This window comes from Herpailurus yagouaroundi, unplaced genomic scaffold (assembly GCF_014898765.1).
Source record: "Herpailurus yagouaroundi ecotype Mexico unplaced genomic scaffold, PumYag 197, whole genome shotgun sequence".
Classification (NCBI taxonomy): domain Eukaryota; kingdom Metazoa; phylum Chordata; class Mammalia; order Carnivora; family Felidae; genus Herpailurus; species Herpailurus yagouaroundi.
In genome coordinates, this window is record NW_024412428.1 from 8,288,849 (window position 1) to 8,315,876 (window position 27,028).

Below are 27,028 nucleotides of genomic sequence, written 5' to 3' on the forward strand. Positions count from 1 at the left end.
CCACCCACTGGAGCGATCCACTGGAGCGGGTGTTGTCAGGAGCCTCATTTCACAGACGTATATGCAGACGTATAGGAAGGGGGTGTATCTCACCCAGAGCCTGTAAGTGGCCCGCCCGGGCGGGAGCCCTGGCCCCAGGGCTCTTGTCCCTGCCCCTCGCGGCCCTCTGCCTCCCCCTTCAGCCCGGTTGCCATGGAACTGGCAAAGGGGCCCGCTGGAGAAACAGAGCGCCCCAGAGCTCACTCCCCTCCCCTGCAGGCACAAGGGTCATACAAGGGCTGGAGCTGGAGACAGTCGTCAGAGTCACTAAGCAGAGCAGCCTGCTTCCAAGGAGACACCGTCTTGAGGTGGAGGTTGGCCTCGGGGGTCTCAGATCGCTGTTCTTCCTTTTTGATTGCTATATTCAAAATTAACTTTGACGCTGTAGAGAGAAAATACGGGCATTATAAAAAATTATAAGATAGACGCAAATAAGGAGATTAAGATATCTTTCCAACCACGGCTAACGCTTTCCAGAGTTTTTGCTCTGTACGGTGTGGCCCCCCCCCCCCCCCATGTGCAGATGGTCGTATCCTGCTCTCTTCCAGCGAGCAGACCTTTAACATGCCATCTCGGGGATGGATCATCTCATCTTACCTTTGAACGTTTGTCCCTGTTTGTCTCTGAGATATCCCTTGCCGCCGCTTTTCCCACACCAGGGGCTGATCTAGGACCACGTGCCGTATTCGGCCATCATGTCCTCTCTTTCTAGCACCTCTGCTTTGTGAGGCGTCTCTCGCTGTATGGCCTAGGATGGGGGCAGACTGGGGTGTGACTGTCCATAGCCAGCATCCTGGGCGATGGTGACCACGTGGAGCTTCCCGGCAATGTCAGAGCCCTGCCCTTCCGAGCCATGCCATGCAGCCCGGCTCACGCGGAGACCCACGACCCTCCGCCCCCAGGCTGGGCCATCCGCATTCAGTTGTCTGGTCACCCACCAGCCTCGGGGTTTATTTGGCTGTTCTTAGCCATGTGCCAGGCATTCTGCCAGCATGCGTGACTTCTCCTTGCAGAAACCTTTCGGCATTAAAAAAAAAAAGACCAATTTAGTCACTTCCCATTCCTTGGGAGCACAGATGCAGGCTGAAGGCAAGGGCCTGACTAAAGAGCTACGACTAAAGAGCTACGGCCCGTTGGCTCTGACTCCCAGCCCTGTTCGTGGGAAGGTGACAGTTCTCTTCCGAGATCAACTCCCCAGCGGTGAATTTGTCATTTTCTTTTCAAAACAAAATTTACTTCTGAATTTATCTTAGAATGGAACTGTACTTCAGCAGGGCCCTGGGGGGAACACACGGACAGAGAAAAAGGCGTAAGTTGCAGGGTGATACTAACCATCGATGGCATTAGTTTCTGATAGTGTACCGAGCCAGTCTCGGGCTTTGGGTTCCCGGCTGCCCGTACCCTCAGAAGGAAAAAATGCGTCCGCGCTATTTGTATTCCCACCCCTCCGTTAATTCAGAATGTCATATTGTGCAAACACGCCGGGCCAGGGATTGTGACGTAGTGCAGTTGACCCATCAGGAAGAACCCGGGGACCCGTCAGCCACCCTAGGTCCCAGCGGTGTTCGCAGCTCCCCTCTGACAACAGGGACACTCCCCACGAGAAATGTATTCTACACGGGAACCTGACGTACGCACACACGTGCACAGTAGAGGTAAAAAAAATGTTTATATCTAAAATATGTGTAACAATAATAGTTTTATCACCACGTATGGTTTGCACTCTGGTATTTTCTGTCCTGTTCTGTTTAAAAGACACAGGCTGCTCACATCCCTCTAACTTGATTCTATAATCACTAAGGCATCGCAAACTGCAGTCTGCCAAGCACTGTTCTGGACAACCAAAGCCCAGAAGCCTTGCTGAGAACCTCTTAACACTGCGTCTTTTATAGGCGGAAAAGAACATTATTCTAGAAGAAAAGATCCAGGTTCTCCAGCAGCAGAACGAAGACCTCAAAGCAAGGATCGACCAGAACACCGTTGTCACGAGGTAGGGGGGCCCGGGTGTGTGAGCTTCCTAAAGCATGTGTCACCTACAAAGTGGCTTTGCCGTAGCACTTCTTTGAGGGCTCTGTTTTTGTCCCAGCATCCAATTTGCCTCACTCCTCCGAGCTGTGAGGCCTTCCCCATGCAGGCTCTCGGCCTTTCTCATATGAAGAGAAGGACAAAACACACCACCACGTATGCCACCCGGCCTGTGCCCTGGGTCTGCATCTCGGTTGTCCCCACCTTGGGAGAAACGAGCGAAATCGGCAGAGGTGCGTGGCAGGGGTCTCCAACGCAGCTGGGAGGTGGAAGCTTCCTTTCTGGGCATTTTGGAGAGACCTGCCAGCTGAGCGTCCCCAGGCAAAAGAGAAGAACCACCTAAGCAGCCCCTGAGCTGCGTCAGCCGAGCTGGGTAGACCCGTGGGGGGCCCTCGGCCGCTGAGCCGTTCTCCTGGGCCGGCCCGGCCTGCGGACAGCGCGGGGTGCAGAAGCCAGAGGGAAGCCGCGTAGCCGAATGCGGCTAGCTATTCTGGGTAACAGCGTTCCCCTCTCAGTCCCCCGCTCGGAGGTGCTCCACCTCTCAAGGAAGGATGTGGAGTAAAGCAGGGTTGGGGCTCGGTCGGCCCGCGGGAGGTTACAGGCATAGCTCGGAGATACTGTAGTTTCAGTTCCAGACCACCCCAAGACAGCAAGTGTCGCAGGGAAGCAGTCAAATGAATTTTCCCCAAATGAGTGGTTTCCCAGTCCGTATAAAAGGGAAGTTTACACTCTCCTGTAATCTGTTAAGTGTGAAATACCATTGTGTCTAAAAACCCAACGGACATGCCTTACCTTAAAAATACTTTATTGCCAAAAAATGCAAACCATCATCTAAAGTTTCAGTGAGTCAGAATCTTTTTTGCTGGTGCAGGGTCTTGCCTCAATGTTGATGGCCGCTGACCGATCAGGGTGGGCTTCCTGGAGGCTGGGGTGGCCGTGGCAGTTTCTTAAGACGACAGTGAATTTTGCCTCCTTGATGGACTCTTCCTTTCACGAACGACTGCTCTGTAGCCTGTGATGCTGTTTGATAGCATTTCACCTACAGTAGAACTTCTTTCAAAACTGGAGTTAGTCCTCTCAAATCCTGCTGCTGCTTTATCTACCAAGTTTGTGTAATATTCCAAATCCCTTGTCGCTTCAACAAGCTTCACAGCGTCTTCGGCAGGAGCAGAGTCCATCTCGAGAAACCACGATTCTTGCTCAGCCTCGAGAAGCAGTCCTCACCCGATCACGTCCTATCACGAGATCGCGGCAACGCCGTCCACCTTCAGGCCCCGCTTCTAGTTCTGGTTCTCTCGCTGTTTCCACCACATCCGCAGTGACTGCCTCCACTGACGTCCTGAACCCCCCAAAGTCATCCCGAGGGTGGGAAGCAACTTCTTCCAAATGCCTGTGCATGTTAATATTTTGGCCCCTTCCCACGACTCGTGAATGTTCTTAATGACATCTAGAATGGTGAATCCTTTCCAGAAGGTTTTCAACCGATTTTGCCCAGATCTGTCAGAGGAATCACTCCCTATGGCAGCTAGAGCCTTACCAAACGCATTTCTTCAAGAATAAGACTTGAAAGTCAAAATGACTTCTTGATCCATGGGCTGCAGAATGGATGTTGTGGGAGCAGGCACGGAAACAACATTAATCTTGTTCGACATCTCCATCAGAGCTCTTGGGTGACCAAGCGCATCGTCAACGAGCAGCAATATTTTGAAAGGAATAATTTTTCTGAGGGGCAGATCTCAATAGTGGGCTCCAAATATTCAGTAAACCGTGTTGTAAACAGATGTGCTGTCATCCAGGCTTTGCTGTTCCATTTATAAAGCACAGAGTGGATTTAGCATGATTCTGAAGGGCCCCAGGATTTTCGGGACGGTCCGTGAGCACTGGCTTCAACTTGGGTCGTCAGCTGCGTTAGCCTCTTACGAGCACGTCATCTGTTCTTTGAAGCTTTGAAGCCAGGCACTGACTTCCCCTCTCTGGCTGTGAAAGTCCTCGATGGCATCTTCTGCCAACAGAAGGCTCTTTTGTCTACACTGAAAACCTGTTGTGCAGTGTAGCCACCTTCCTGAATTGTCTTAGCCAGACCTTCTGGGTAACTTGCAGCCTCTACACCAACACTTGCTGCTTCACCTTGAACTTCTAGGTTATGGAGATGGCTTCCTTCATAAGCCTCATGAACCCACCTCCATAGCTTCAGACTCTTCTTCTAGAGCTTTCTCACCTCTCTCTGCTTTCACAGAATTGAAGGGAGTTAGGGCCTTGCTCTGGAGTAGGCTTTGGCTTAAGGGGATGCTGCGGCCGGTTTGATCTTTCATTCGGACCACCCACACTTTCTCCGCATCAGCAAGAAGGCCGTTTCACTTTCCTACCGTTTGTGTGTTCACTGGGGTGGCACTTCTAACGTCCCTTCAAGAACCTTCCCTTTGCACTCACAACTTGGCTGCCCATTTGACGCAAGAGGCCCCAGCTCTCAGCCTGTCGAGGCTTTCAACGTGCCTTCCTCGCTACCCTTTTGACTTCAAGTGAGAAATGTGTTACTCTCCCTTTCGCTTGGACACTTGGAGGCCATTGTAGGGTCATTCTCTGGTCTAATTTCAATACTGGCATGTCTTGGGGGAACAGGGAGGCCCAAGGAGAGGGAGGGGGACAGGGGAGTGTCTGGCCGGTGGACAGAATAGTCAGTACGCACGAAACATCGGGGCGCCTGGATGGCTCAGTCGGTTGAGCGTCCGACTTCGGCTCAGGTCATGATCTCGCCCTCCGTGGGTTCGAGCCCCGCGTCGGGCTCTGTGCCGACGGCTCAGAGCCTGGAGCCTGCTTCGGATCCTGTGTCTCCCTCTCTCTCTCTGCCCGTCTCCTGCCCACGCTCTCTCTCTGTCTCAAAAATAAAAACGTTAAAAATAAAATAAAAGAACACACGAAACACATGCATGCACGCACGCACACACAGCGTCCACAGCTGAGCTCCTGGTGCTGGCATTTCATTACCACCGCAGAAGTTCACGGGGGAGACTGTGCAGGGAGCAGGTCTGTGACCTCCCCTCCAGCAGGGGCGGCAAGACCCCACTGCTGACAGCCTGAGCAGGGGAGGGGCGGGGGTGGGGGGAGCCAGAGCCTCCTCCCCGCCCGGGCAACCCCGTGCCTCCCCTGCAAATCACAAAGGCACCCCGGTCCAAAGAACAGGTCCGGGCCTTATGCGAGCAAGGTGACTTCCCAGGCTCAGTCCAGCCAGCTGCAAAACACCTGTGTCCTTATCCCGGTCAGGTCCTCAAAGGCACCGTCAGTTTTTAATGCCACAAAGCAAGCAACTCACACTTCCTGGCAGACGGCACAGACCGCATCCATTCATTCTTCATCAGGCGTCCCTCGTCAGCAGACGTTCACGGAGCGTCTGCTGTGGCCGGGCCCCAGGCTGGACGCCGGGGACTCAGAGAAGAAGGCTGTGGCCCCTGTCCTCGAGGGCGCCTAGCCCAGCAGGCAGGCCGACACACCGAGTGTTTGCAGCAAGGGAAGGCAGGTTGCTCTCCTGGAGACCCAGGCCAGGGGCGGGAGGGCCGAGATTTGCCCCGAGGCCGACAGCACCGTCCCTGGGTCCCCGGGCTGTCCTTGTCAGTCGCCACTGTCTGTGAGCCTCCTGGGCGGCACACCCACACCAGCCCCCACTCCTCTCCCGTCCTCTTCTGCCTTGGCATCTGCTCTGTCTGCCGGACAGCCAGCGCCTCCCCCTGACCGGGCAGAGGGACTGGGAGCCGACCGGGTGTCGACGGAGAGACTCTGGGAACAGACGTGTCCGTGGGATGAGCGGAACTCACGTTTCAACCCGAGGTTCTTGGTCACCGTGGTGCCCCTTGTCCCTGTCCCCCCACGTACAGCCCCCTCGCTTGCCTCAAACCCACTGGCCTGGCGGATCTCAAGGTAGGTGCCTTCCGGCGTGACTGCTACTCGATCGTTTCTTACTCTCTTCCCGCAGACAACTGTCGGAGGAAAATGCCAATCTCCAGGAATACGTGGAGAAAGAAACCCAGGAGAAGAAGAGACTGAGCCGAACCAACGAAGAGCTGCTTTGGAAGCTCCAAACCGGGGACCCGACCAGCCCGGTTAAACTGTCCCCCACATCCCCTGTTTACCGCGGCTCCTCCTCGGGGCCCTCCTCTCCCGCCAGAGTCAACACGACGCCCAGATGACGCCGCCGCCACGCCGCCTGCGGGAGCCGTGGCTCCTGTCCACCCGGGGCTCCTACCTGGAGGGAGAATTGACCAGGGGCCGGCCCGGGGCTGGCCCTGCACGCATGCTCAGTAGCTGCCTACCTGCATTCTAAGCCAAGTCCTCTTCCGATCCTCGTGTAAGACTGTCCTGGCATTGGCACTTAGGAAAGCGTAAACGGTAGTGTCTGATGTGCAAACGTTTGACCGTAGTTAGAGCCAAAAGAAAGAAAGAAACTCCAGTTGTTCCCGAGCAATGAACTTTCACTGCAGAATTTCAGGTTAGTTACAAATAGCTCAGTTTTGAATATACATTGAATAATCATTGTGTACTGCACCGACCTGTGTGTATATTTAGATACACGTATATACACATGCAGCGGTTCTGAATTGCATTTTTTATAACACGAAGTGCTGACATATTTTGGTGAAGGTCAGCAGTTTTCTAACTTGTGCCTAAGAATTATTGGGAAATGAAAATGCATTTCTATCTAGCTTCCCAGGAATATTTCTACCCAAAATAGAAAAAGGAAAAAAAAAAAAAAAGATACAGAGAAGAAGCGCCTTGCAACCTACCACCAAGTGGTCCTCTAACACAAACACCAGCGATCTGTGAACGGTAACTGCCTTCGGAACAGTCAGCTTCGTAGTCAACATGATGTGAGGTCACTATTATCCCATTCACAAGTTTTAACTATTACTACTCCTGTCATGAGTGGCGAAGGGTTGGGGGGGGGGGAGCCCCTCGGGGGTTTGGCTTTTCTCGTGGACGGCACTCATGACAGTGGCTCATCTACAGTCTCGTAAACACGAGTTTTGCTTTTTACCCCAGCGGCATCTTGGAATCCGTCGTCACGCTCTTGCACCCTTGGGAAAATGTGGAAGAGCCTGACCTTCTAGAGTGAGGGGGAGGATGGCCTTGGAGTTGGCCAAGACCATCCGCACTCCATCCTCAGGAAGGAGAACCGCCAGTACGATCTGTATCTTGACTGAGCACAGAGTAGGAAAGCGTCCTCTGGCACTCCGTGTCGTTTGCTCTCATGCGATTCCATAAAGGGTCAACCCACCGAAACGGGCCCCCGGGCCCCCACGTCATAGGCAACCTTCGGTTCTGTAACTCAACCCTCTCACTGTTCATTGAGGTGGCTCAGGGGTTCTCGCAGGAGCTTCCAGACAACCAGCCCTTCCATCCTGGGGGATCCGTTCCAAGCTGTGCTAGACCATCACATGACCTCCCGCAAAGCCAGGCGTGTTTTCTGCCGGACGACCAAGCAGTACCACAGCCGACGGCGGTCCCTTCTTAGGCCCAGGAGGTTCTTCCCAATGGAGGAGCCCACTGAAACCGCCAGCCAGTGGTCCTGGCTCCTGGACTGGCATGCGTCTCGGAATCGGTAGACTTAGACCGTGCAAGCTGTCCCCATAAGTGCTATGGAGGTATAGGAGCAGAATACACAAAGAAAGACGTAGCTTTGACGGTCGATACGGTGACGGCAGTGATGCCTTTGGTTCCCGTTGGTGACAAAGACCCTGCGCTTTCTCCCGATGGCCCCTCAAAATCGTCCCGAGCACAGGGCTGCCTCTGAGCCTGCCCCAGGCCAGCAGACTCACGCAGGGATGCTCCGGGCCGGGAAGAAATGGCCTGCGGGGTGGGGGTGGGGGGACCTGCTCGGACCATGTAGCACGCGGCCAGCCTGAAGACAGGCCCGTCGGCGGTCCTTGCGTGAGTCGAGGCTGGCCGGCCTCGGCTACATCTCATTTCTCGCAAACCTCCAAGGGTCTCTGCCCATCCTAGGGACCCACGCGATGGATCCCCATTGAAGAAACATTTCTTTTTTCCTTTGGTGGCTCTGCATGATGTTGTGATATTGAGTTGGGCATTCCGTTAGAGTAGATCCTGCCACGTTGACGAAAGACACAATTATTTATTCTATTAGCAGGCGCCACCTGCAGAGGACGGCTCAGCAGCCCCGCGCTGCCAGTCAGGAACTGCTTCCAGCACGACACCTGCTAAACGCAGTTACACGGCAATACGCGTTTCAGTGTTACATTAGAACGTGCGACGGACGGCGTGGTAGCCTATTGCAAAGTTGTAGAGACGTTAGAACTAAGTAATCCCTCGCTAGGTGGACTAGAGCTTTGCCCTAACCAGCCCCGACCTCGGGTACTTGAGCGAATTCCCACGTTGCTCTGGCCTCCTTCCTTCATCGTGGACGCCCGTCACGTGTCGCTCCTATCCTGAAACGTGGGGGGCGGCAGCCACTGTGCCCCGTCCCCCCACCCCCACCCCATCTCTCCCACCCCGTTAGGACTTGGACCTCTGACATGGAAGTCCCCCTGGCGCCCCCTCCCAGGCTGGAATGGTTTCCACATACGGATGCTGCAGCCTTCCCCGCCTGCCTCATACCCACCGAACCTCACCAGCCTCTTCCCGGTGTTCGGGAGACATGTCCGTGCCCTTGCACCCACCCCCGCCCACCACAAGTGGGATGAGGTTCTGGGGGGGGGGGTGCGGTGTCAGGGGAGGGGAGGGGGCTGACGGGCTGGCACACTTGCTGAGTATTTGATGGGGCCACACGCTATTTATCTGGCCCCTCCAGTTTCTGTGTTGCATATTTGTGTTTGAAGCATATTAAAATTAACTTGAGGGACCTTCTGTGACATGCACTTGATGTAACCGTTAGCCCTCTCAGGCTTCAGGAAATTCAGGTTGGGGATCCAAGGCAGCGAGGCAGGGAGGTGTTTCGCAGGCTGGGTTCCTTTTCGGCGTGTGCCAGGGTCAGCGGACCGTCACCGAGAGCCCCTCTCCCCGGACGCAGCAGGTGCAGGGTGCCCACAGCTGTCTCCCAGCCCCGATCTCCAGCAGCCCTGCCCTGGACTTGAGAGAGCTCAGAGGCTCTGCTCTGCAAGGCCATCTTCGGTGGGCTGGGGGGGGGGGGGGGGGGATGGGGTTGGAAAGGACACAAAAAATTGAGTATATAGTCCCCCTCAGCATTGATTTCAAATTCAGACCTAGACAGGGTTATGTTTCCACCCCACAGACGGTTTGATGTGTCCCGTCCAGTTTTATCTGGATCATCACTGACCTTTCCCTTGAGTGGCAATGTCCACAGCTACAGCAATTCCCTATCCTGGGCTTTCTTCCCCCAGGGGGGTGGGGGCGGGACACAGGACCCTGGAAAGTTCTGCAGCTCTCCCTGCAACATCCCGAGGGCAGCCAGGACACTCTCATTTCAACCTGAAAGCGCTTGCCCCCACCATCCCCCGGCCTCAGGCTGGCCAGCCGGACCCCGGAGTGTCCACAGGGGCCTCCCCCTTCTTGGGGTTACAAGGGAGCCCCCGGGGTAGGCCAGCTCCCCGTGGAGGTTTTGCAGGGCCTGTGGCAGGGACAGCTATTTAGAGAGACTTCGAGTCTGCTCTCCCGAACGGTTGCTGAACCAGAGGCTTTTCGCAGGTGACCCATCCCGAGTCACTCGGAGACCTGAGAGGGACACCACGGGTCCCCTCAGGGTCACCCGTGCTTCCAGATTGTTGAGGACAACTGCCTACTTATTAGTGATGGACTTGTCAACCGGTCCTAACCTGTTAGTTTCCTCCGGGGTGTCTTGGGTCTTCTCCTTTCAGAATAACCACGTCCCCGGTGTCCTTGCCCCTACACATGAGGTAAGCAAAGGAAAAATGGATCATCTCAGAGAAGGGAGGGATGGAAGAGCTCACGGCGGGTAGAAACCTCAGAGCTGGATACTTCGCACCTGCCGGTGGGAGCTGCACGCTGTTCCCGCGCCCGGTGCCGCATCGTGCAGCATCAGCGGCCGGCCACCAAGCGATGACTCGAGGACCACACCCTGTCAATACCTCTGGGACCATCGAGAGTCAGAGTCCCAGAGACTTTGGGTCCAATACTTAAAAAAAAAAAAAAAAAAAAAAAAAAAAAAAAAAATCATGAAAGGCTGGTAAGCTGTCCCCGTTGTGAAGACGAAGTTAATTCACTGAGGTTTGCTGAGTCACTTATTTAAAAGCCAGGTGGCTTCTCTTAAACTCCTGGAGGCAACGGCAGGACAGCCGGGGCCCATTCTTCCCGCTCAGCCTGGAGGTTAGACGTGCTCGGGAAGGGCAGGTGCATTTGGCCTCCCTCACCACCTCCCTCTGCAAGTTTTGCCAGTGCGGGCACCACGGGGTGGGGGGTCGGGTGGTGTGCGGCTCTCAGCGGGGACCACCGGGCTGCACGTGACCGAGGGCCCCCTCCCGGCGTCCTGCCCCCGCCCCCGGCCGCCTGCCAGGAGTACCCACACTCCCAGATCCCCGAGCAGAGCACGCTGCCCCTGCACGCCCCCCCCCCACGCTGTGCGCACAGTGGTCTCTTGGGTTAACTGCACCCACACTAATGTGGCAGGGTCGTGTCCCGGTCCCCCCTCTCCCGCCACCCTGCAGGGGGCTGCCATCTAAGCAGGCGCTCGGGAACGTCATCGTTCCAAGGAGTAGAATCTGAAACCTCCACGGGAAAGTCCAAGCTTCACAACTTCTCTCGGCCCCCACTCCGTCCTGGAGCCACCGCGGTTTAGGTGCCGGACGCAGCGACACTTCCGCCTCCGTCCCCCGCCCCGCCACGTGGCACTGTCGTCAACAGCGGCGTCTCCGGCTCGCGGGGCAGCCGCACTTTGTAAGACTAAACTATTCCCTTCGGAAGAGGGGCGGACAGGGCGGCCCACGGTTGGTGGCGCAGCCGTCGCCGGCTCTGTTCGGTGGCCGAGCAGGGCCGCGCTGGAATAGGCGTCCGCCGCCCCCCCCCGCGCAGGCTGGAGGCCGGCGGGGAGTTCGGGAGGCTTCCTCGTGGCTGCCGGTGCCCAGCTGTTCGGAGGCGGCTTTTGATTCGCCGGAAGCGTCTCGTAACCAAACCGTGAGAGGCACGGATTGCTCCAGGGGGCCCCCCTCAGGCGTCCCGAGTTGGAATCCCCTGTGGGCTCAGGCTTTCCTGCGAAACGACTGACGCCCGGCTGGGGACTCCTCGGGCCGCTCGCCCCGCGCCGTGCCGGCCGCTAGGTGGCGCTGCGGCGCCGCGGGAACGGGGCTCCGCCTGGCGCTCCCAGGGGCGGCCTCTCGGCGGCGGCGGCGTAAAGGAGCCGGAAGGGACCGGCCCACGTGGCCTTCGCCGGATGCGGGACCGCGGGGCGCTCCCCGGCGTCCGCAAGCTGTGAGCAGAGCCTTTGACGGAGAGATCGCTCGCCGGGAGTCGCCCGGGGGACGACCAAGGGGACTCCCGCCTGCCCGCGGCCGGGCCACACTGCACACCCCCGGGTGCGGAGCGGGGATGCCGCGCAAGGTCCAAGCTCCGTGGCCTGGTGCGCCGTGTGGCGGATGGGCCCGAGATGGTCCGGGGGTCTTGCGGCCAGATACTAATGTGAAACCAGCAGCGGCCCCCTGGCCCTTCCTCTCCTAGGGTGCAGGGTGTCCGCCCAGAAGATGCCAAGGTCGGGCCTTGTCTTCCCCGGGCAACACACCTCCCAGCGTGATCACCAAATCATTGCATCGTAGTGTCTGAGAGTTAAGGCCAGTGGACCGAATGTCTCCTGTGCAAGCAAATGCTTCCTTCCTCAGAGGGGGAACGGGGCGGGGGAGGGGCAGTTCCTGGGAAGTGCCGGGCTAAGGTGCGCGGTGCAAGGCGGTTGGGCCACATTGGCGCCAAGGGCTTTGGCTGATGAGCGGCTTTACGCCCTGGCTGGCGGAAACCTTGGTGGGAAGCCTTCCACGCCCAAACGCAAGCCAAGTCTGGAAAGAGTGGGAGGTAGGGAGATAGTGCAGGGGATCCTAAATGAGTGCTGGGGGTGGGGGTGGGGGGATTCCCTGGTTGAGGTGCTATTTCATGGAATGAGGCTTTCCACCAAATGGCCGAAGGAAAACGGGGCATTACAACATCCGGCTGTAGGGAAACGGGAAAATACTCAAGAAGCAAAGGGCGAGATCTGGAACTCTCTATGGGGCACTGCCAGGCTTGGGGACCCAGCCAGGCGCAGCCACAATGCTTGAGAACACGCCGTAGCCGTAGACAGAATTTATTAGAGTTTGCAGAAGCATGAGATAATGTACCACAAAATAGTTCGATTTTACAACATATAGTAGTAGGAGGTTGTCAACATACAGTGTTGTCAGCAAAAATGGGATACAGAGCAGTTTCACATTTTTTTAAAGGTGATGGGTGACCTATACGCTTGTCCTTAAAATAAAACCAGGAGGGGCCAGCAGAGACAGGCTGCTTTGCAGTTGGGTGTCAGAATCTTAATCTAGTATCAACAATTGTAAGAAACTATAAGAAAACTATTAGAAAAATAGAACATCAAACAAGCAAAAAACATTATACAATTTACAGAATAAGAAACACAATTCTTTTAACAATGGCTGCACGTTCAGGAGAAGAAAAAGTTTACTGGAGAAACCACAGCTCTTCAGGTTTGAAAATAAACCAGCCCTCACCAGGATCATCAACCCTCTGTGCTTCTTAGATCCATCGACACTGAAAGGCACAACTTAGGCGGGAAACTTATTTTAAATACATATATTACAACTTCTCAAATGGGAAAATAAATCCCAAACTTTAAAAAAGAAAAAAGTCTGTCATCAAGAAACACAAAGTCATATACCTTGTTAATAATTTAACAAAGTCTTAGCGCGTCTTCCTGACCCTGTGGGACATGCTCATACCCTGAGAAATTCAATCTGGACTTCACAGCCAAGGTCTTTATTTCATGTGGGTTTTTCAGCCGGCAGTTCAACACACTTACAGGGTGATCCAGGAGGGGTCCTTGATATCTGTGCCCGGAGACCCTTGGCTGGTCCCCGTCCCTCTTGAAAGAGAGCACTGCCGCTCAATGAAGCGACGGGCACATAAACACTCTGGATTCTAGTGATGAATATAGTATCAAAGTCAGTTGACTTTTTTTTTTTTTTTTGCCTCACAAACCCATTAGGCATCATAACTCTGATGATGAAATACGGAGTGTAGCCTCTTGCACCACTGGATAAAGCACTTCATTACCCAAAAAAAAAAAAAGTCCACAAGAGTCCAACACAAGGTCTCTCACTCTCCCTAAGGAGCCTTACTTGCAATACTCTTGTGATGATGGCAAACACCCATCTTAAATTATACGCGACAAATATACGTGACACATATTCAGTTCCATCTGCTGGTAACTCTGTAACAGTTCCGCACACAGGCGTCGCACACCTGTGCCCGGCAGAGTGCCGACGTGCCTGGAAACACTTCTCCGTCCGTGCCAGAACTCTGGCACGGGGATGGGGCCTGGCACGGGGATGGGGCCTGGCACGGGGATGGCCCTAGGGAGCCGACAGAGCAATCGGCTCGTACTAGATGTGTGCAAGCAGGACACGCGAATCCGGAAGATGGGTCCTGGCGCAGAGCCAGCAGGTTGGTGAGGCCCCTGAAATGCCCACGAGCCCACCTAGTCGGGTGGGGCCTTTACGAGGCACGCCCACACGCCCCCAAGGAGCCCGGATTCTGCCCCTGTGCTGTACCGGTGTTAGACTCGGGGCCATCCTGGGCAGACTGCAAACCTCAGTCAATTCAGAACGCCCGCTCAGTGGTGGGGATGGCGGGGACGGAGGGGCGGGGAGAGAGCAGAGCCCAGGTCACGGCCACGGCCACGGCCACGCAGGAAGCCCCACGAACGACCGCCGGGTGCCTTGTCTGGGTGTGCACACGGGAGCGGGCCGGGGCCTGAGGAGCTCGGGGTGGGTGAAGCCCCCACCACGGTGCGGTCACCTGTGGACACGTGGCAGGCAGGGGGGGCTGTGATACCCGAACCACAGCACCAGCACCTGGGACCATGTCCCGACAGAGGTGACTCAGTGGAGCAAAACCACGAGTCAGGGGGCCGAGGGGCTCTGGCAACAGTATCAGTTCAGCAGTCCTTCCGAAACAGCCTGGGAAAGATGGCCCTAGCGCTCCCCGCTATTGGCTTAGAAAAACAAACGGGGCCCAGAGTTGGGCTGAGGGGTGTGAGCCGGTGGGGCAGGCTGAGGCATGTGCAGAGGCCCAATCTCCTGCTGACGGTCCTCCTCCTGGAAGCAGGCTCGGCCTCCCCCACCCACGGAGCCCGACTGCGTCCCCGGCGACCCCTCGCACCCCTCGCTCTTCAGCAGAGGTCCTGGGGCTCCACGGCTCGCTTCTTTGTGAGTCTTCACGGGGTCGTGAGAACACGTAGGGTGGGGGGACCACGGGAGGCAGGAAGGGCTGCTTACTCAACACAAAAGGGTCTTCCCAACGTGGGTTGTTTGGGGCTGGGCCACAGATAAAAGCAGACACAACGTCCCCGAAGGGCATCTCTACAAGTGTGGAATTTCTGATGATGTAGGAAAATAGTGGCCAAGCCATGACACGGAGAAATCAGTCTTGCTTGGACTGGGGAGGTGGGGGTGGGGGTGGGGGGGGAAGGCCAACTGTCGGGCACTTCTGGTGGTTATTTCTTGCCTGTGTGTGTATGTGTGTGTGTGTGTGTGTGTGTGTGTTTGCGGGGAAGGCATGAAGGCTGGGGTAAGAAAAAGCCTGTCCACACGGGGGAGGCTTACCCCGAACGGCGCTCGCGACATCACCGTCCTCGTGTACAGGAGAGGAAAGCTCTGGCAACCGCACAGAAGCTACTCTCAACAGAAGCGCGGTGACCTCGCCAACTATTTATCTATGCCCCCTCAGGTGTCCTGTCCTAAACGGGAGGCTCCTGGCCCTGACGGGGGAGGCAGCGGGGGCTTTGCACCACCGCGCGGGTGAGCCTTGCTGAGGCACTTGCCGGCTTTGGGGTGAGGAAGGGGGAGACTCATGCGCCAGGAGGCCTTCACCCCGCGGCATGTTGTCTGTTATCAGGCAAACACACCTTGTCGGTTGCTAGAACGATCCACGATGCCAGCTGAAACGTCAACTGTATACACAGTCTGCTGTGTGCTCTCTTGCACAGACATTTCAGAAAGAGAAATTAAAGTTAAAAAAAAAAATTTTTTTTTTTCTCTTCCCTCCGCCTTCCGTCTTGGGCACTCTCTTTCCCTCAAGTTCTCTTTGCCTATGTGGAAAAACAACAGACAAATCAAGCAAACAAACAGCTAACAAACCCTACAAGACAGCAGACAAGAAGAACCCCAACAAAATAAGTTAATATTTATCAAAATATTGTACAGCACCAATCTACATAAATTTAAATATCTTTCTTTGGAAACCCACGCTTTGGGCTCTTAGGCCCCTCCCTCTGTAACATTCACAAATGATAATTTAGAATAAAGCTCCCGGCAAGGCGACCAGGGCCTAGAGCAGAGGCGGGCCGCCACCCCCCACCGACTGACCCTGCCATCTGGCCACTTCATGAATTCCCGTAATTCTCTCCAAGGAGCTACCGAGGGAGAGGAGACAAGTGCCGCCGATTTATCAGGCTTCGTTCCACCATATTTGTGTCAAAGGCCAGAAGGGGGAGAAACGGGAGTCTGGGCTTCAAAAGCAGCATTTGCATTTTCCGGGGGATCCACACGGCCGTGTCCCTCACCTGCCATCAACAGGGGGCCCTTCTGGCTCCTGAGCCACACTCGAATGGGGAGACGGAATCAGTGCTCGTGTTTCCTCGGGCTCCCATCCGCAAGAAGTGTGTGAGCCGTGGAGCGCTCCAGTGCGTGGGAGGGGGCACGCTGTGTACAGGGAACCCGGCTGGCTCTCCGGCTTAAAACTTATGGAGACAGGAGGTCCGCGCCCGGGCTACAAACCCATCTACAAACCTGCAGCATGTGGACAACAGGTACGCGACAGGGACAGCAACAGGACCCCAAATTCTCACGCGCGGACCCCACACCGAGTAAATATTTGGCCGTTTTCCAAGTTAATACTGAGCGCCAACTTCATTTGGAGCGATTCACAGATGCTAACGGGACTCAGCTCGATTACATAGAAGACAAGGGCCAAAGAGATCACCTCGGGGCCAGGAGCAGCTGGGAGGACCGGCCACCGTCGCGTCGGGAGGAGCAGAGCCTGCCTTGGGAGCCCGGCAACACTCGAGAAACGGGCCCGCACGCGCCAGAGGGAGGGAGTCCGCCTTGGCGGAGGCCCACAGAGAACAGCGATCTAAGCTCTGCCGATCTCAGGCCAGGCCTACGTAAACGCAGCGTCACGTTCCGGTTGCTCGGGACACGCCGCCTTCGTGCAAGACGCCGGAAGCAGCAAGAACTGGCCTGGGCCCGGAGGGAGTACAGCTGGCGGGCGGGGGTGGGGGGGCCCGGTGCTCAGGCGTGAGGAGCGGAGCCGGCCAGCCCTCGGTCCTTCCGCCCGGTTCCCGCGGGGGCCTCGGTGCCACCGCGGAGCGGGCCAGGTTCCGTCAGCTGTCGGGGCGGAGCCGCTGCCAGGAAGAGGAAGTGAGGGAGGGCTCCCGTTCCTCACGACCCTTTCTGGCAGCGCAGAGGACAGGAGTGGGAGAAGGAAACCAGTCCCGCTTCTCCCCTCTGAGCTGTCCTCTGGCTCGGGGGGTAGCACTACTGGGGACGTGTCTGGGTGACTCATGCTGCGTGCACGGTCGGCCTTCAGGGTTGAGCAGGGAGGTGGCTGCGGAAAGTGTGCAGTACGCACGTGTTCAGTGCCAGAGCGGTCCTGGCGGGGGGAGGGGGGGGGCCGGGACTCCCAAGGTGACGAGAAAAGGTGGCCGCCATTCTGCGGCCGCAGCGGCACGGACACAGAGCCGGCGAGGACGGGAGCTGTTCTCTTTGTTCAGAGGGATGTAGGGAGACACAGTGGAAACCGCGGCCAAATGGCCCCAGCCGGGGAGCTGAGAGAGGTGACCGGGACCTGGTGCCACCTGCCACGGGGCAAGTCTGTGCAAGACACACGGGCTGTGGGCCGAGGCTGCGTTTCAAGTAGCTGCACCTTCTGCTGCGGTGGGGCTTGGATGTGGGGGGGGGGGTCCTGACGCACTGGTGGAGAGAGCGAGGTGCTCCCGGGACCTCTGCGGGCATCCCTCGGGGCTGCTGCCACCTCTGGGGGCGGGGCTGTGTGTCACTTGCAATGGTCCAGATTGCCGTCAGGAGTCCTTGCTTGCTCGGCGGCCAGGGACGCCTCCTCGCTGTGCCACAGACCGTAGCCAAAGTAGATGATGAAGCCTGCGGGCCGAGAGCAGAGACCGGGAGTGAACAGGGCAGGCAGGGCTCAAGGGCAGAGGGCAGAGCAGCTCTGGGGGAGTGACGTGGCCCCGCGGGGAAGTCTCTCCGTGCTGCCGGACCCAGGCCTGCGCCCACAGCAAGCAGCCCTCGTGGGCTCACTTTCTGTATCTGGAGACACACGGGACTCCTCCGCTCCAGCCTGCAAAGGTTTTGGTCTCGCCCCTCCAGGCAGCGAAGGCACGCTCCAGGGGCAGCCTCACACTGGAGCAGTTCCTGAGCAGGGGGAGCAGCCAGGGGGTCCCCGGAGGGGTGCTGGTCCCTCAGCTTCATCCACTGACCACCTAGTTGGTGCCCCGCGGCCACTGGAGGGGACAGGACGGACGCTCCAGCAGTCATACTGTTTCCCGCGAGGGTGGGATTTCCAACAGGGGTGGGACTGTTCCAACCAGGGCTCCCTAGAATATTCGTGTGGCCTCCACGGCCCTGACTGCCTCTGTTTCTCAGTCCATTCCAGGGTCGGGGGCTCCAAAGGTCTGTGGTGGGGCCCAGAGATCTGAGCTTCTAACTGGCCACCTAAGGACTGGGGCCCATGTCAGGGACGCAAGGAGAGCGGGCCTTAAAGGAAGGGCTCGGCCACCAAAAGCCCTGGCAAGAAGCCAACGGCTTGGAGCACATCCCGGGAGCTCACGTCTGGGACGCGGGAATGAGCGGCTCCCCCCGAGCCGGCTCTCTCCCAGGAAGGCTCTGCGGGGGCATCTGTGGAACCAGCTCAGGCTACACCGTGCAGACAACGTGGGGCCTGCAGAGCACGACCGAGAGGCGGCAGCTATCTGCCCCTAAGTGTGGTGACGCAGGGCCGAGGGCTTTGGTAGAAAACACAGGCCTGGAGTCCCTGCTCTTGCCGGGGACGCCGAGGGGCGAGAGACAAGGCCCGCTCCCCAGGTATCAGTGCCGAGGACAGAGTCTGAGTCCATTTTCCGTAGTCCCTGGTGTCAGACGCTCAGGGAGGGGGAGGGCCACGGTCAGCCCCCAGCAGGGCCAGCAACCACACGGTCACCCCCAAGCCTCCCGCAGACCCCACCAACACGCACGGCCCACATGGGCCAGTGGGCAGCTACTGGCCGGGCCGGGGGAGGCACGGTCCAGGCCTTCTCGTGTCAGAGGAGGTGAATCGGTGCTTTGTCAACAGCAGACTCACAGCCTCGCTCTTGTTACCTTCCACTTGCGCCCAATGACATAACTAGTTCAGGCAAGAGCTATTAAAATGAAAAGCATCTGAAGGGGAGGGGAGGACCCACAATCTACTAGGAGGTCCTTTTTGAGAGAAAACCGCGGACGACGTGTTTTCACTACGTTTTGAAATTTGAAGGGAAGGAGGCTCAATGACAAGAGGCACCCAGCCAAGTTGCAGGAAAGAGGACTGAGCAGCACAGCACCGGCTCTGGGGACTGGTGTGGCAGCGGGGGGGGCTCTGAGAGACGCCGTCACAGTGCAATCCAAGATCTCACCTACCTATTAACATCCACACTGCGAACCGGACCCACGTGCCCTGGTCCAGCTGCATCATGAGATAGACGTTCACAAAGATACTCAGGACGGGAAGTACGGGCAAGAAAGGCACCTGCAAAGATACCAGGTGAGTGTCAAGTCTGCAGGGAGAGGAGCGCGTGGGGACGACGCCTTTTGAGTCCTTTAGCGAAACTACCTAGGAAACGATAGCGTCCCCGAGATTCGGACGGACTGTGCGATTTACATGGGGAGGAGGGAGTGAGTGTAGCCCAGCCCACATGCACACACACAGACGTGCCCACACACGGGCAGCGCGGGTGGGAGTCTGGTTCTAAGCTACTAAGTGCTGAAGTGAGCTCTATTCTGATTCCCCCCCCTTCCTATTCTCCTGCTAAAGAAAGGGCTAGAAGAGGGACTTCCACTTATCTCCAACAGTGGACTGCTTTATTATTTGTGTCACCTCCAAGGCTTGGTGGTGCCATGCGATCCGGCTGGATCCATGGATGAAAAGCCCCGCGGAGAGGTGTGCTGTGACACCTGAGAGGCGGGGCAGGGAAGGGTGCCTTCCTTCAGGACCGGCCCCCCTCAGCAGGTACTGTCTGCAGGTACTGTTTTCGGAGGCTGACCGGCAAGCCCCCCCTCCGCAGATACCTGAGCCTGGCAGAGCCCACGGTCCGTGGCACATGTGTGGGAACCTGCCAGGCGGCTCCCTAGGGGCCCCTTACAGCTGCTCACCTTAAAGGAGAGCTTGGTCTTGCTCTCAGGCTGCCTCCAGATGACGATTGTCACCACTGAGCAGAGAAGGGCAGATATGGTGAGCATAAAGATTGCCCACAAGTCCCCTTTTGTCAGCGCCTCCTTTCCAAGCACAGCCACAATGCAGAAGGTGAGGATTAGAATTGCTAAGGAGGGGGGAGAGAGAGAGAGAGAGAGAGAGAGGCACAATTCAATCTTGTTTCAAAACCCCACAGATATCCTCAGTTTTCCCCAAAACCTATGGAGAGGGAGGCTGTACTTCTGCAGCCATCAACCACCATCACGGTCCAGCAGCAAGACACAGGCTTATCCTTTCCTGCACTTGCCTCCACCACCAGCGACAAGAAACCATACAATGCCAACGAGCAAGACCCCAAACACCTTACAGGGAAGGGCAGGCTCTTACCTATGAGGCTGGTTGAAATGTTCACAATTAGCCCGGAGAATTTGGAAGGCTCCATATTTCTGGGTGAAAGTATGGTTTTCAAAGAAAACCTTTCTGCTTCTGGTAAAAAGCCTGTCTGGGAATCACTGGTGCTCACCAATTCATTCTGGTCCACGTGATCTAGTTCATCGGTGGTTCTGGCCATCTGGTATACCATGTTAGGCTGTTCTGGCTGATACCTGTAAAGAAACGCGGTGCATGACCGCCAAAATGTGCTTTAAAAGGGCAGGAGGACACACACTAACTCAAGTCCTAAGTTGCCCAGGACACAAAGCATAAAATGGGAAGAAGATGGTCAGGATGATGCATTCTCTGACAAAGCAGATCCAGAGGAGGGGAGCTGAGTCCCCGCCTTCTGTTCCCGCTTCTGGGCAACACCCTCCTTGGCGTCTCGGATATGAGACAATTTGACCTCCCCCGTGAACCAGCCCAGAGGAATGTCCTGACATGGCTTCTCTTGCGCTGAGAAGTAGCACTGGCCCTTGGATGCTTAAGATATTAGGCCACTTCCAACAGAACCATGGCTGAAGGGAACTAAAAATACAAACGGAAATACAACGCAGTAACGTTAGGATCCTACTTGGTCTAGAGAGCCAGAGAAACGTGTCTGCACGCTGACGGATTTGAGAAATTCTGTTTGTGAGACCTAATTGGATCAATTTATTTTAAAACTCCAAATGCCTTAGAATAAATAACTTTATACAGCTGGCTAAAGGACTGAGCCTGTGGCCTGATTTCCAAGACACAAGCTTCCTGCAAGTAAAGCATTCATATTAAATGAGGCTCCTTATCTTCCACCCAAAACAACAGAGCTCAAATCGTTTCTACCAGCTGTGAAAAAGAGAGTGCTTGCGGAATTATTTTGCATATAATGTAAGAGTGAACATAAAGATACTTAACCAGTTTTTCACTGATTCACTTATGTTAACACCAGTCAATTAAGAATGTGAGGGGACCTCGGAAAAGACGCCAGTGTTGAGCCCTTAGGAAGGAATAAGTGGTCAGAAAACTAGCAAACTAGTTTTAGCTGATTCTACACAGCCGCTACTGAGGCTCAACTGAGGCCTGACATACATTAGATGCTAAGCACGTTAGAAATGGAATTAACGATCTTGCAAGTATTCCAGGTGACCACCATTGAGAGTCTCCATGACTCCATATTCCCATGCTAAGTGCTCCCTTGAGCCACTCCTGGTAGTGAGGAAGTAGAGCCCTGTCCTTTCAGAGCAAGGAAAATTGGAGCCGGTGGGGGGGGGGGGGGGCGGGGCACTGGGGGGAGGGCACCCCGGCAGCTGGGAAGGGGGCACCAAACCCAGGCCCAGAGCTGCTTTATTATGGCCATCCTTGGGGCTGGTCTGGACCACACAAGGCTAAAGCAGCCAGAACCTGGAAAGTCTTATTGAACATCGTCAACTTTGGCCACTCCACACCCTACACAGCAGCTCACTCCTCCAGTGGCAGTGCAATGCTGCTGGAGAAGCACCACACTGACCTCAGTTTCACAGAACTTGGATTCCTCCAATTCCCACCAAGACTGGTCCCCCGTGCCAGTGCCCTCCGAACTAAGAACCTGGACCGAACTGAAACCATTACCCTAAGCCTTCAAAAACTCTGTTCCCTGGATCCAGGCCCAACAGTTGGGCGGAGAACCTGTCTCTATCCTCCCAATATCTCACCAGAAAAATGAGGGCACGTAGTAGTGAGAGGCGGGTCCCCTGACTCTTCCTTTTCAACGACGTTCTCTGTAACTAGGCTCTCAGCCACCAAATCCCACCCTCTCCAGGAGAGTTCCCAAAGGAGCTATCAACAACCTAAAATTTACACTGTATAAACCATTAACTTGATCTTTTAAAAGGCTAACAGGGGGCACCTTTCTACCACGGAACCCAGAAGAGCCATACGTACCGTAAGACCAACACACAGGCAGCCACCAAAGAGTAAGCCAGGAGAGTGCCAATTGACATGAGGTCCACCAAGTCCTTCAGGTCAAAGAGAAAGGCCATCACAGCTGGGGAGGAGACAAACATCAGGATCCATGGATGGCCCTCTACACACACTTACAGCCAGAACCACCACCCATCCGTGATCCAGGCCACACAGGGGATGTTGCTTTTACTTGCTTTCTCACCCCAGCCCTTTCCATGCAAAGACATGGTGATATTGCTTAAAAGGAAGAAAAGCTCAGAATTAAATCACACACACAGTCCTCAGCAGACGGTAATAATAATTAACATTTATATAGAGAGTACTCTGATCAACATGACCTTTACTGATCCTTACGGCAACTTTGCAAGCTATCCCTACTCTACAGATGGAGAAACTGAAGTCAAACACGTTGGGAGACTTATCTAAGGTCACACAGCCAGAAAGTGGAAAAGTCAGGATCTCAGCTAGCTAGGCTCTGAGTCCAGTGTGTCTTTCTCTACACCAAGCAGACTCACAGTCAGGTATATCTATCCATGTATCTACACACCATCCATCCATCCATCCATCCATCCCCCATCATCTATCCATCTATCCAGCCATCCAACCACTTATCCATCATCCATCCACCCAGCACTCATTGAGGGTATGCCAGTCGATGAGCACTAGATGTACACCAACAAACAGGGCAGACCAGATAGTCTCTGGCCTCCCTGAGTGTATCATCTAAGACTTAGGCATCAGCAGGCAACAGTAATGAGCAGGTGGGTGAAGTCAAGTCCAGTGCTCTGGGAGGACTCACAGGGGCTCCTAACCCAGACAGATGAGCATGGAAAGCAGTGTTACTTCCACAAACAATAGCATTAGCTTTACCGTGACCCCCACTTAAAAAAAAAAAAAAATACAACATGCATGCTTATTTGAAAATCTTTTGTAATTTTTATGAGAGTATATATCTCTCTATTTATGCGGGTATACATGTAAAGTTTCCCATTTAAAAAATAACTTGGATAGATCTACTTTGGGATATTTTCAAATATCACATGCAAACAACGCAAGTTAAAACATAAACACAAAGCCATGACTTTTCCAAATACTTCTCAAGCCCCTATAGATCACTCCGACTACAACAAATTTGAATTGGGGCTAAATAACAGGGTCAAAGAGCAATGCTGGGCCTTATGGACAATGAGAACAGTACCCAACCGTGCATGCCACAGATGCCAACGTTCCCACTCACACAGAAACTCAAGCCATACTCTTCCCATGTGGGGTGGTTTTCGAAAACCAAACACTTATTTCCCACCCCCGCCAAATGAAAAGAAGGAGCAAATCCCTGGTTTGGTGAACGCATGTGCTTTCCAGTCACTTTAAAGATTATAATTTGATCTCCCTTGATCAGCACAGGAAGGAAATTAAAGGCCAGTCTTCAATATAATCAAATTGCATGTAAATACTGAAAAAACATCTGCTATTTCCAATTCCTTAATCTCTTAAATATATTGGTCACATCCTGACGTACGGTGTCCCTTAACCTAACCACTGAGGTCACTGTCAAGATTGTACAATGACACAACAAATGTGTTAAATAATGAAACACCGGCTTTCTTTCATTATATAACATTAATCCACACGACTAAGCACACTTTGCTAAGGGCATAAATACTACTAACAACAATTCGTTCATGTAAGGTGGTCGAATGTCTTACCAATGGCTATATGGCAAGTCCCCGCAGTACAGACTGAACGTGTCCTGCTATACCAAAAAGACCCACTGCGCCACTCACACCCTGGAAGGAGCCAGCCACTTTGGCAGAAAGACAAACCAGGAACCAAGAGCCAGATCTACTGGGTGTGGGTGTACCTCCTCACTTCGCATCTCTGTGCAATGGGATAGTGCCTGCCCCATGGGGCTAGGAGGGGCCGTTATTAAAGGAGAAAATACAGAAAACCAACAGCATAGCGTATATGCACGTAAGTTTCCTTCGAGGCTTCCCTTTTCTTTATCAGGTGCCCCTGGAATATCACATCACTCCAAAGGTTCTGTGGGCACTGATTTCAGCTTCAAAACTGTCCTCTTGGTGAGGAACCTGATATTTGAGAAGATAACCTGATAACCTCCTCTGAGCCTCTGAGGCTGCAATATTTATAAACTCATACGGCAACTGACCCCAGCAACACCCTCAATATCTCCTGGAAAATAGCAGCACACTTCATAAGACACTGATACTAAGGGATTCTCATTTCCCCGAGAATTCCCAGGCGAAGATACCCGGACAATGAATTTCCAGGACTAAGAAAGTCACCTGGCTTATACCATGCACGAAGATGTCACCCCACCCAAGTCTACTCAGGGACATTCAGAAAAGGGGCAATGTGAACAGCGCTGAAGAAACAGTACGTGTTCCACGCCCTGCCCAATCAGAGGACAATGATAATAAAATAATTCAACTTTTTGAGAATTCTATCACATCCTCTGTACAACCGGCCTCCCCCTTAAGTCAAAAGGGCAGTCATCTGGCAGTAATCCAGGTTCCAACGGTGAAAACCAAACATGAAAAGGGCCAGTTCCAACTTCTCACAGACCAATGCAACTCAAGATATTTCCGTGAGGACTCAACAGTTAAAATACTGGCATGTGGAATTCTTACCAGCAATGGCACCTGAGGTCAACGTGGCGATTATTGGTGTTTTGGTCCTATCGTTGATTTTGGCCAAAAATTTAAACAGCAGTCCATCTTCAGCCATGGCATAGATAACTCGAGGCATGGGGAACATGGAACCTAAAAGACTAAACGGGAGGAAGAGGCAAAGCGCACCTGTGACACCAACTCTTCGGGAAAAAAGGCACCATAACGTGACCACTATGTGGTTTGCCATGATGCACACCACCAAGACGGAGCCCTGAACTCCTCGCCAAGAGCTGCCACCCTCCAAACTAGGTGAAGTCCACGGCTACAAGACAAATTTCAATACATCAACCCCGGAAAAAGCACTTACTGTGGCTGTGAGTCAGTGAATGGCAAATGTCTAACATAAACGAGGGTAGGGTCTAGTCATAATTTTTATGAAAGGGAAATTCTGTATTCATTCCCACGATAACTCTAGCTCAAACAGAAAATAAAAGGACTGCTGCGTTCACGAGGATCTCTCTGTGGTTAATCAATGTTTACCAAATATTCCCTATATGTACAGGCTAATAGGAATTCCAGGGGCAAAATGTTTCTTATTAAAAGGCAATTCCCTTTCTCAAGGGAGCCTCTCCTCTATGGCCAAATTACGGTGTTCAAAGAGGTGGCCTGGTCCAGGGGCCAGAGCTGGGGACAGAAAGCCAGACTTGCTGAGCAGATGATGTTAGAAAGTGGGCCCCCGACTCTCCAGAATGAAAGATCAATAACAGTTCGTGGTTTGGTTGATAACACAAGGGGAGAAACCACATCATCAGGGTTGGGGTGCTGGTTCGACTTCAAGGGAAAAGAGTGACGTGAACAGCACCCCCCGTGCGTCGGGCCTCACACGGCCCGCTACAGCTTACCTTCCCAAGAGCTTCAGAGGCCTCACCTGGTAGAGAGAGCACAGAGGGAGCCGACAGCCACTGCATACTTGGCACCTTCCCAGCCCACGTGCTTGAAGGCATCAGGCAGGGGGCTGTCCTTGTCCAGGCAGAAGTACGGCATCATGAGTGTGAGGGCGGCAGACACCCCGAAGTAAGCAATAAAGCAAATCAGGAGGGAAGCGACAATCCCCACGGGGATGGCCTTCTGAGGGTTCTTGACTTCTTCACCTGGAAGCAGCAAGGAGTCAGGCCCAGGAGGGCGAGCCAGCGAGGGGCATCCCCATGAACCCAGAAGGCGCCTGAAGACTTTCAGTGCCCAGAGAGCCCGTGTCCCCCACGAACGACTACCCCGCAGTGCTCGGCCCAGTGGGAAACACGGTCTTTCAGGACCCACGGGGGGGGGGGGGGGGGGCCTCTCCCAACACAGACCAGAAGACCCAGACGCCCAGGGATGGCGTTCTAGGCCTTTACTCCGTGGTTCAGCCAAGGAAAAGACTTGTTTTCTTTGGCAGAGAAAATTCAGGAGGCCTGATAGAGCCCAGCCTATTCAATCACAAGAAGAACAATATTTTTAATGGCCTCATTTCTCCCGGATGATGCACAGATATGAAATCAGGCTGCAGCTACGGCTGTCATGATCCCATTCTGACGGCTGAACGCTTAGTCACGTTCATGATGCAGACTTTCCTGTCAGGCGCTGCCGCTTGGGGAAGTGATGGGGGGGGGGGGGAGATTAGCAGGAAGCTCCAAATCTACACGTTACTCATGTGTGAAGGAGCTGCAGCCGGCACATGCCCGCAGGAAGGAAAACAGCAACCCGTGGGTAAAGTCAGTCCAGCCCATCTGACGAGAAAGGAGGACCCTCCGCCCGGGCTCCGGACGGCGAGTGGGCGGGCGGCGTACCTGTGGTGGCAATGCAGTCAAAGCCCACGAAGGCGTAGAAGCAGGTTGCTGCCCCGGACAGGACGCCAGAGAATCCGAAGGGCATGAATCCGCCATCACCAGGTTTCCCTACTTTCGTGTCACTGGAAGAAAAGAGCCAAAGACCATGAACACCCACTTCACGGTCCTGAAGAGACGCCATCCCGGTCACCCCACCCGCCGCTGGGCAGGGGCGCTCCAGACCCTTAGTGAATGATTCCCGAGACAGCTGTCACCCCACCGGTCACCCGGTGGGCCACGGGCCTCTGCTTTGTGAAGCCCAGCCACAGGCGCAGTCGCTAAGCCCTTTCCACAAGCACCTTCTAAATGTCAGCTTCGGGGAGGGGGTAGGGACTACGAGATGGGGGTGCCCAACGGGAAAGTGGGAAGAAACCAGTACGTGAGGCCTCTCCCCCAGGACACTCAAACGAACAACATATACTTTAGAACACAGAGCTGCCAAGTGGGTGCAGGGCCCCCCCACCCCAGGAACCAAATGTGTAAAGTTTCCCATATTTACCAGCA

The 27,028-nt window shown here is 54.8% G+C and overlaps 2 protein-coding genes across 4 annotated transcripts in view; one reads left to right on the forward strand and one right to left on the reverse strand.

The window, feature by feature from the left end:
• Positions 1 to 6,851, forward strand: part of MTUS2 (microtubule associated scaffold protein 2) — a 546,859-nt gene extending 540,008 nt beyond the window's left edge. For all 3 annotated transcript variants that reach the window (XM_040448119.1, XM_040448120.1, XM_040448121.1), the window contains 2 exons: positions 1,932 to 2,029; positions 6,032 to 6,851. In XM_040448119.1, coding sequence (XP_040304053.1) covers positions 1,932 to 2,029; positions 6,032 to 6,245 — 312 coding nt within the window. In that variant the 3' untranslated portion in view covers positions 6,246 to 6,851. The remainder of the gene's footprint in view (positions 1 to 1,931; positions 2,030 to 6,031) is intronic.
• Positions 6,852 to 12,293: 5,442 nt separating this feature from the next.
• SLC7A1 (solute carrier family 7 member 1) overlaps positions 12,294 to 27,028 on the reverse strand; it is a 72,307-nt gene continuing 57,572 nt past the window's right edge. The window contains exons 6-13 of the mRNA XM_040448122.1: positions 26,486 to 26,607; positions 25,588 to 25,810; positions 24,678 to 24,817; positions 22,009 to 22,111; positions 20,065 to 20,282; positions 19,638 to 19,804; positions 18,906 to 19,014; positions 12,294 to 17,393 (exon numbers count right to left, since the gene is read on the reverse strand). Coding sequence (XP_040304056.1) covers positions 17,290 to 17,393; positions 18,906 to 19,014; positions 19,638 to 19,804; positions 20,065 to 20,282; positions 22,009 to 22,111; positions 24,678 to 24,817; positions 25,588 to 25,810; positions 26,486 to 26,607 — 1,186 coding nt within the window. The 3' untranslated portion in view covers positions 12,294 to 17,289. The remainder of the gene's footprint in view (positions 17,394 to 18,905; positions 19,015 to 19,637; positions 19,805 to 20,064; positions 20,283 to 22,008; positions 22,112 to 24,677; positions 24,818 to 25,587; positions 25,811 to 26,485; positions 26,608 to 27,028) is intronic.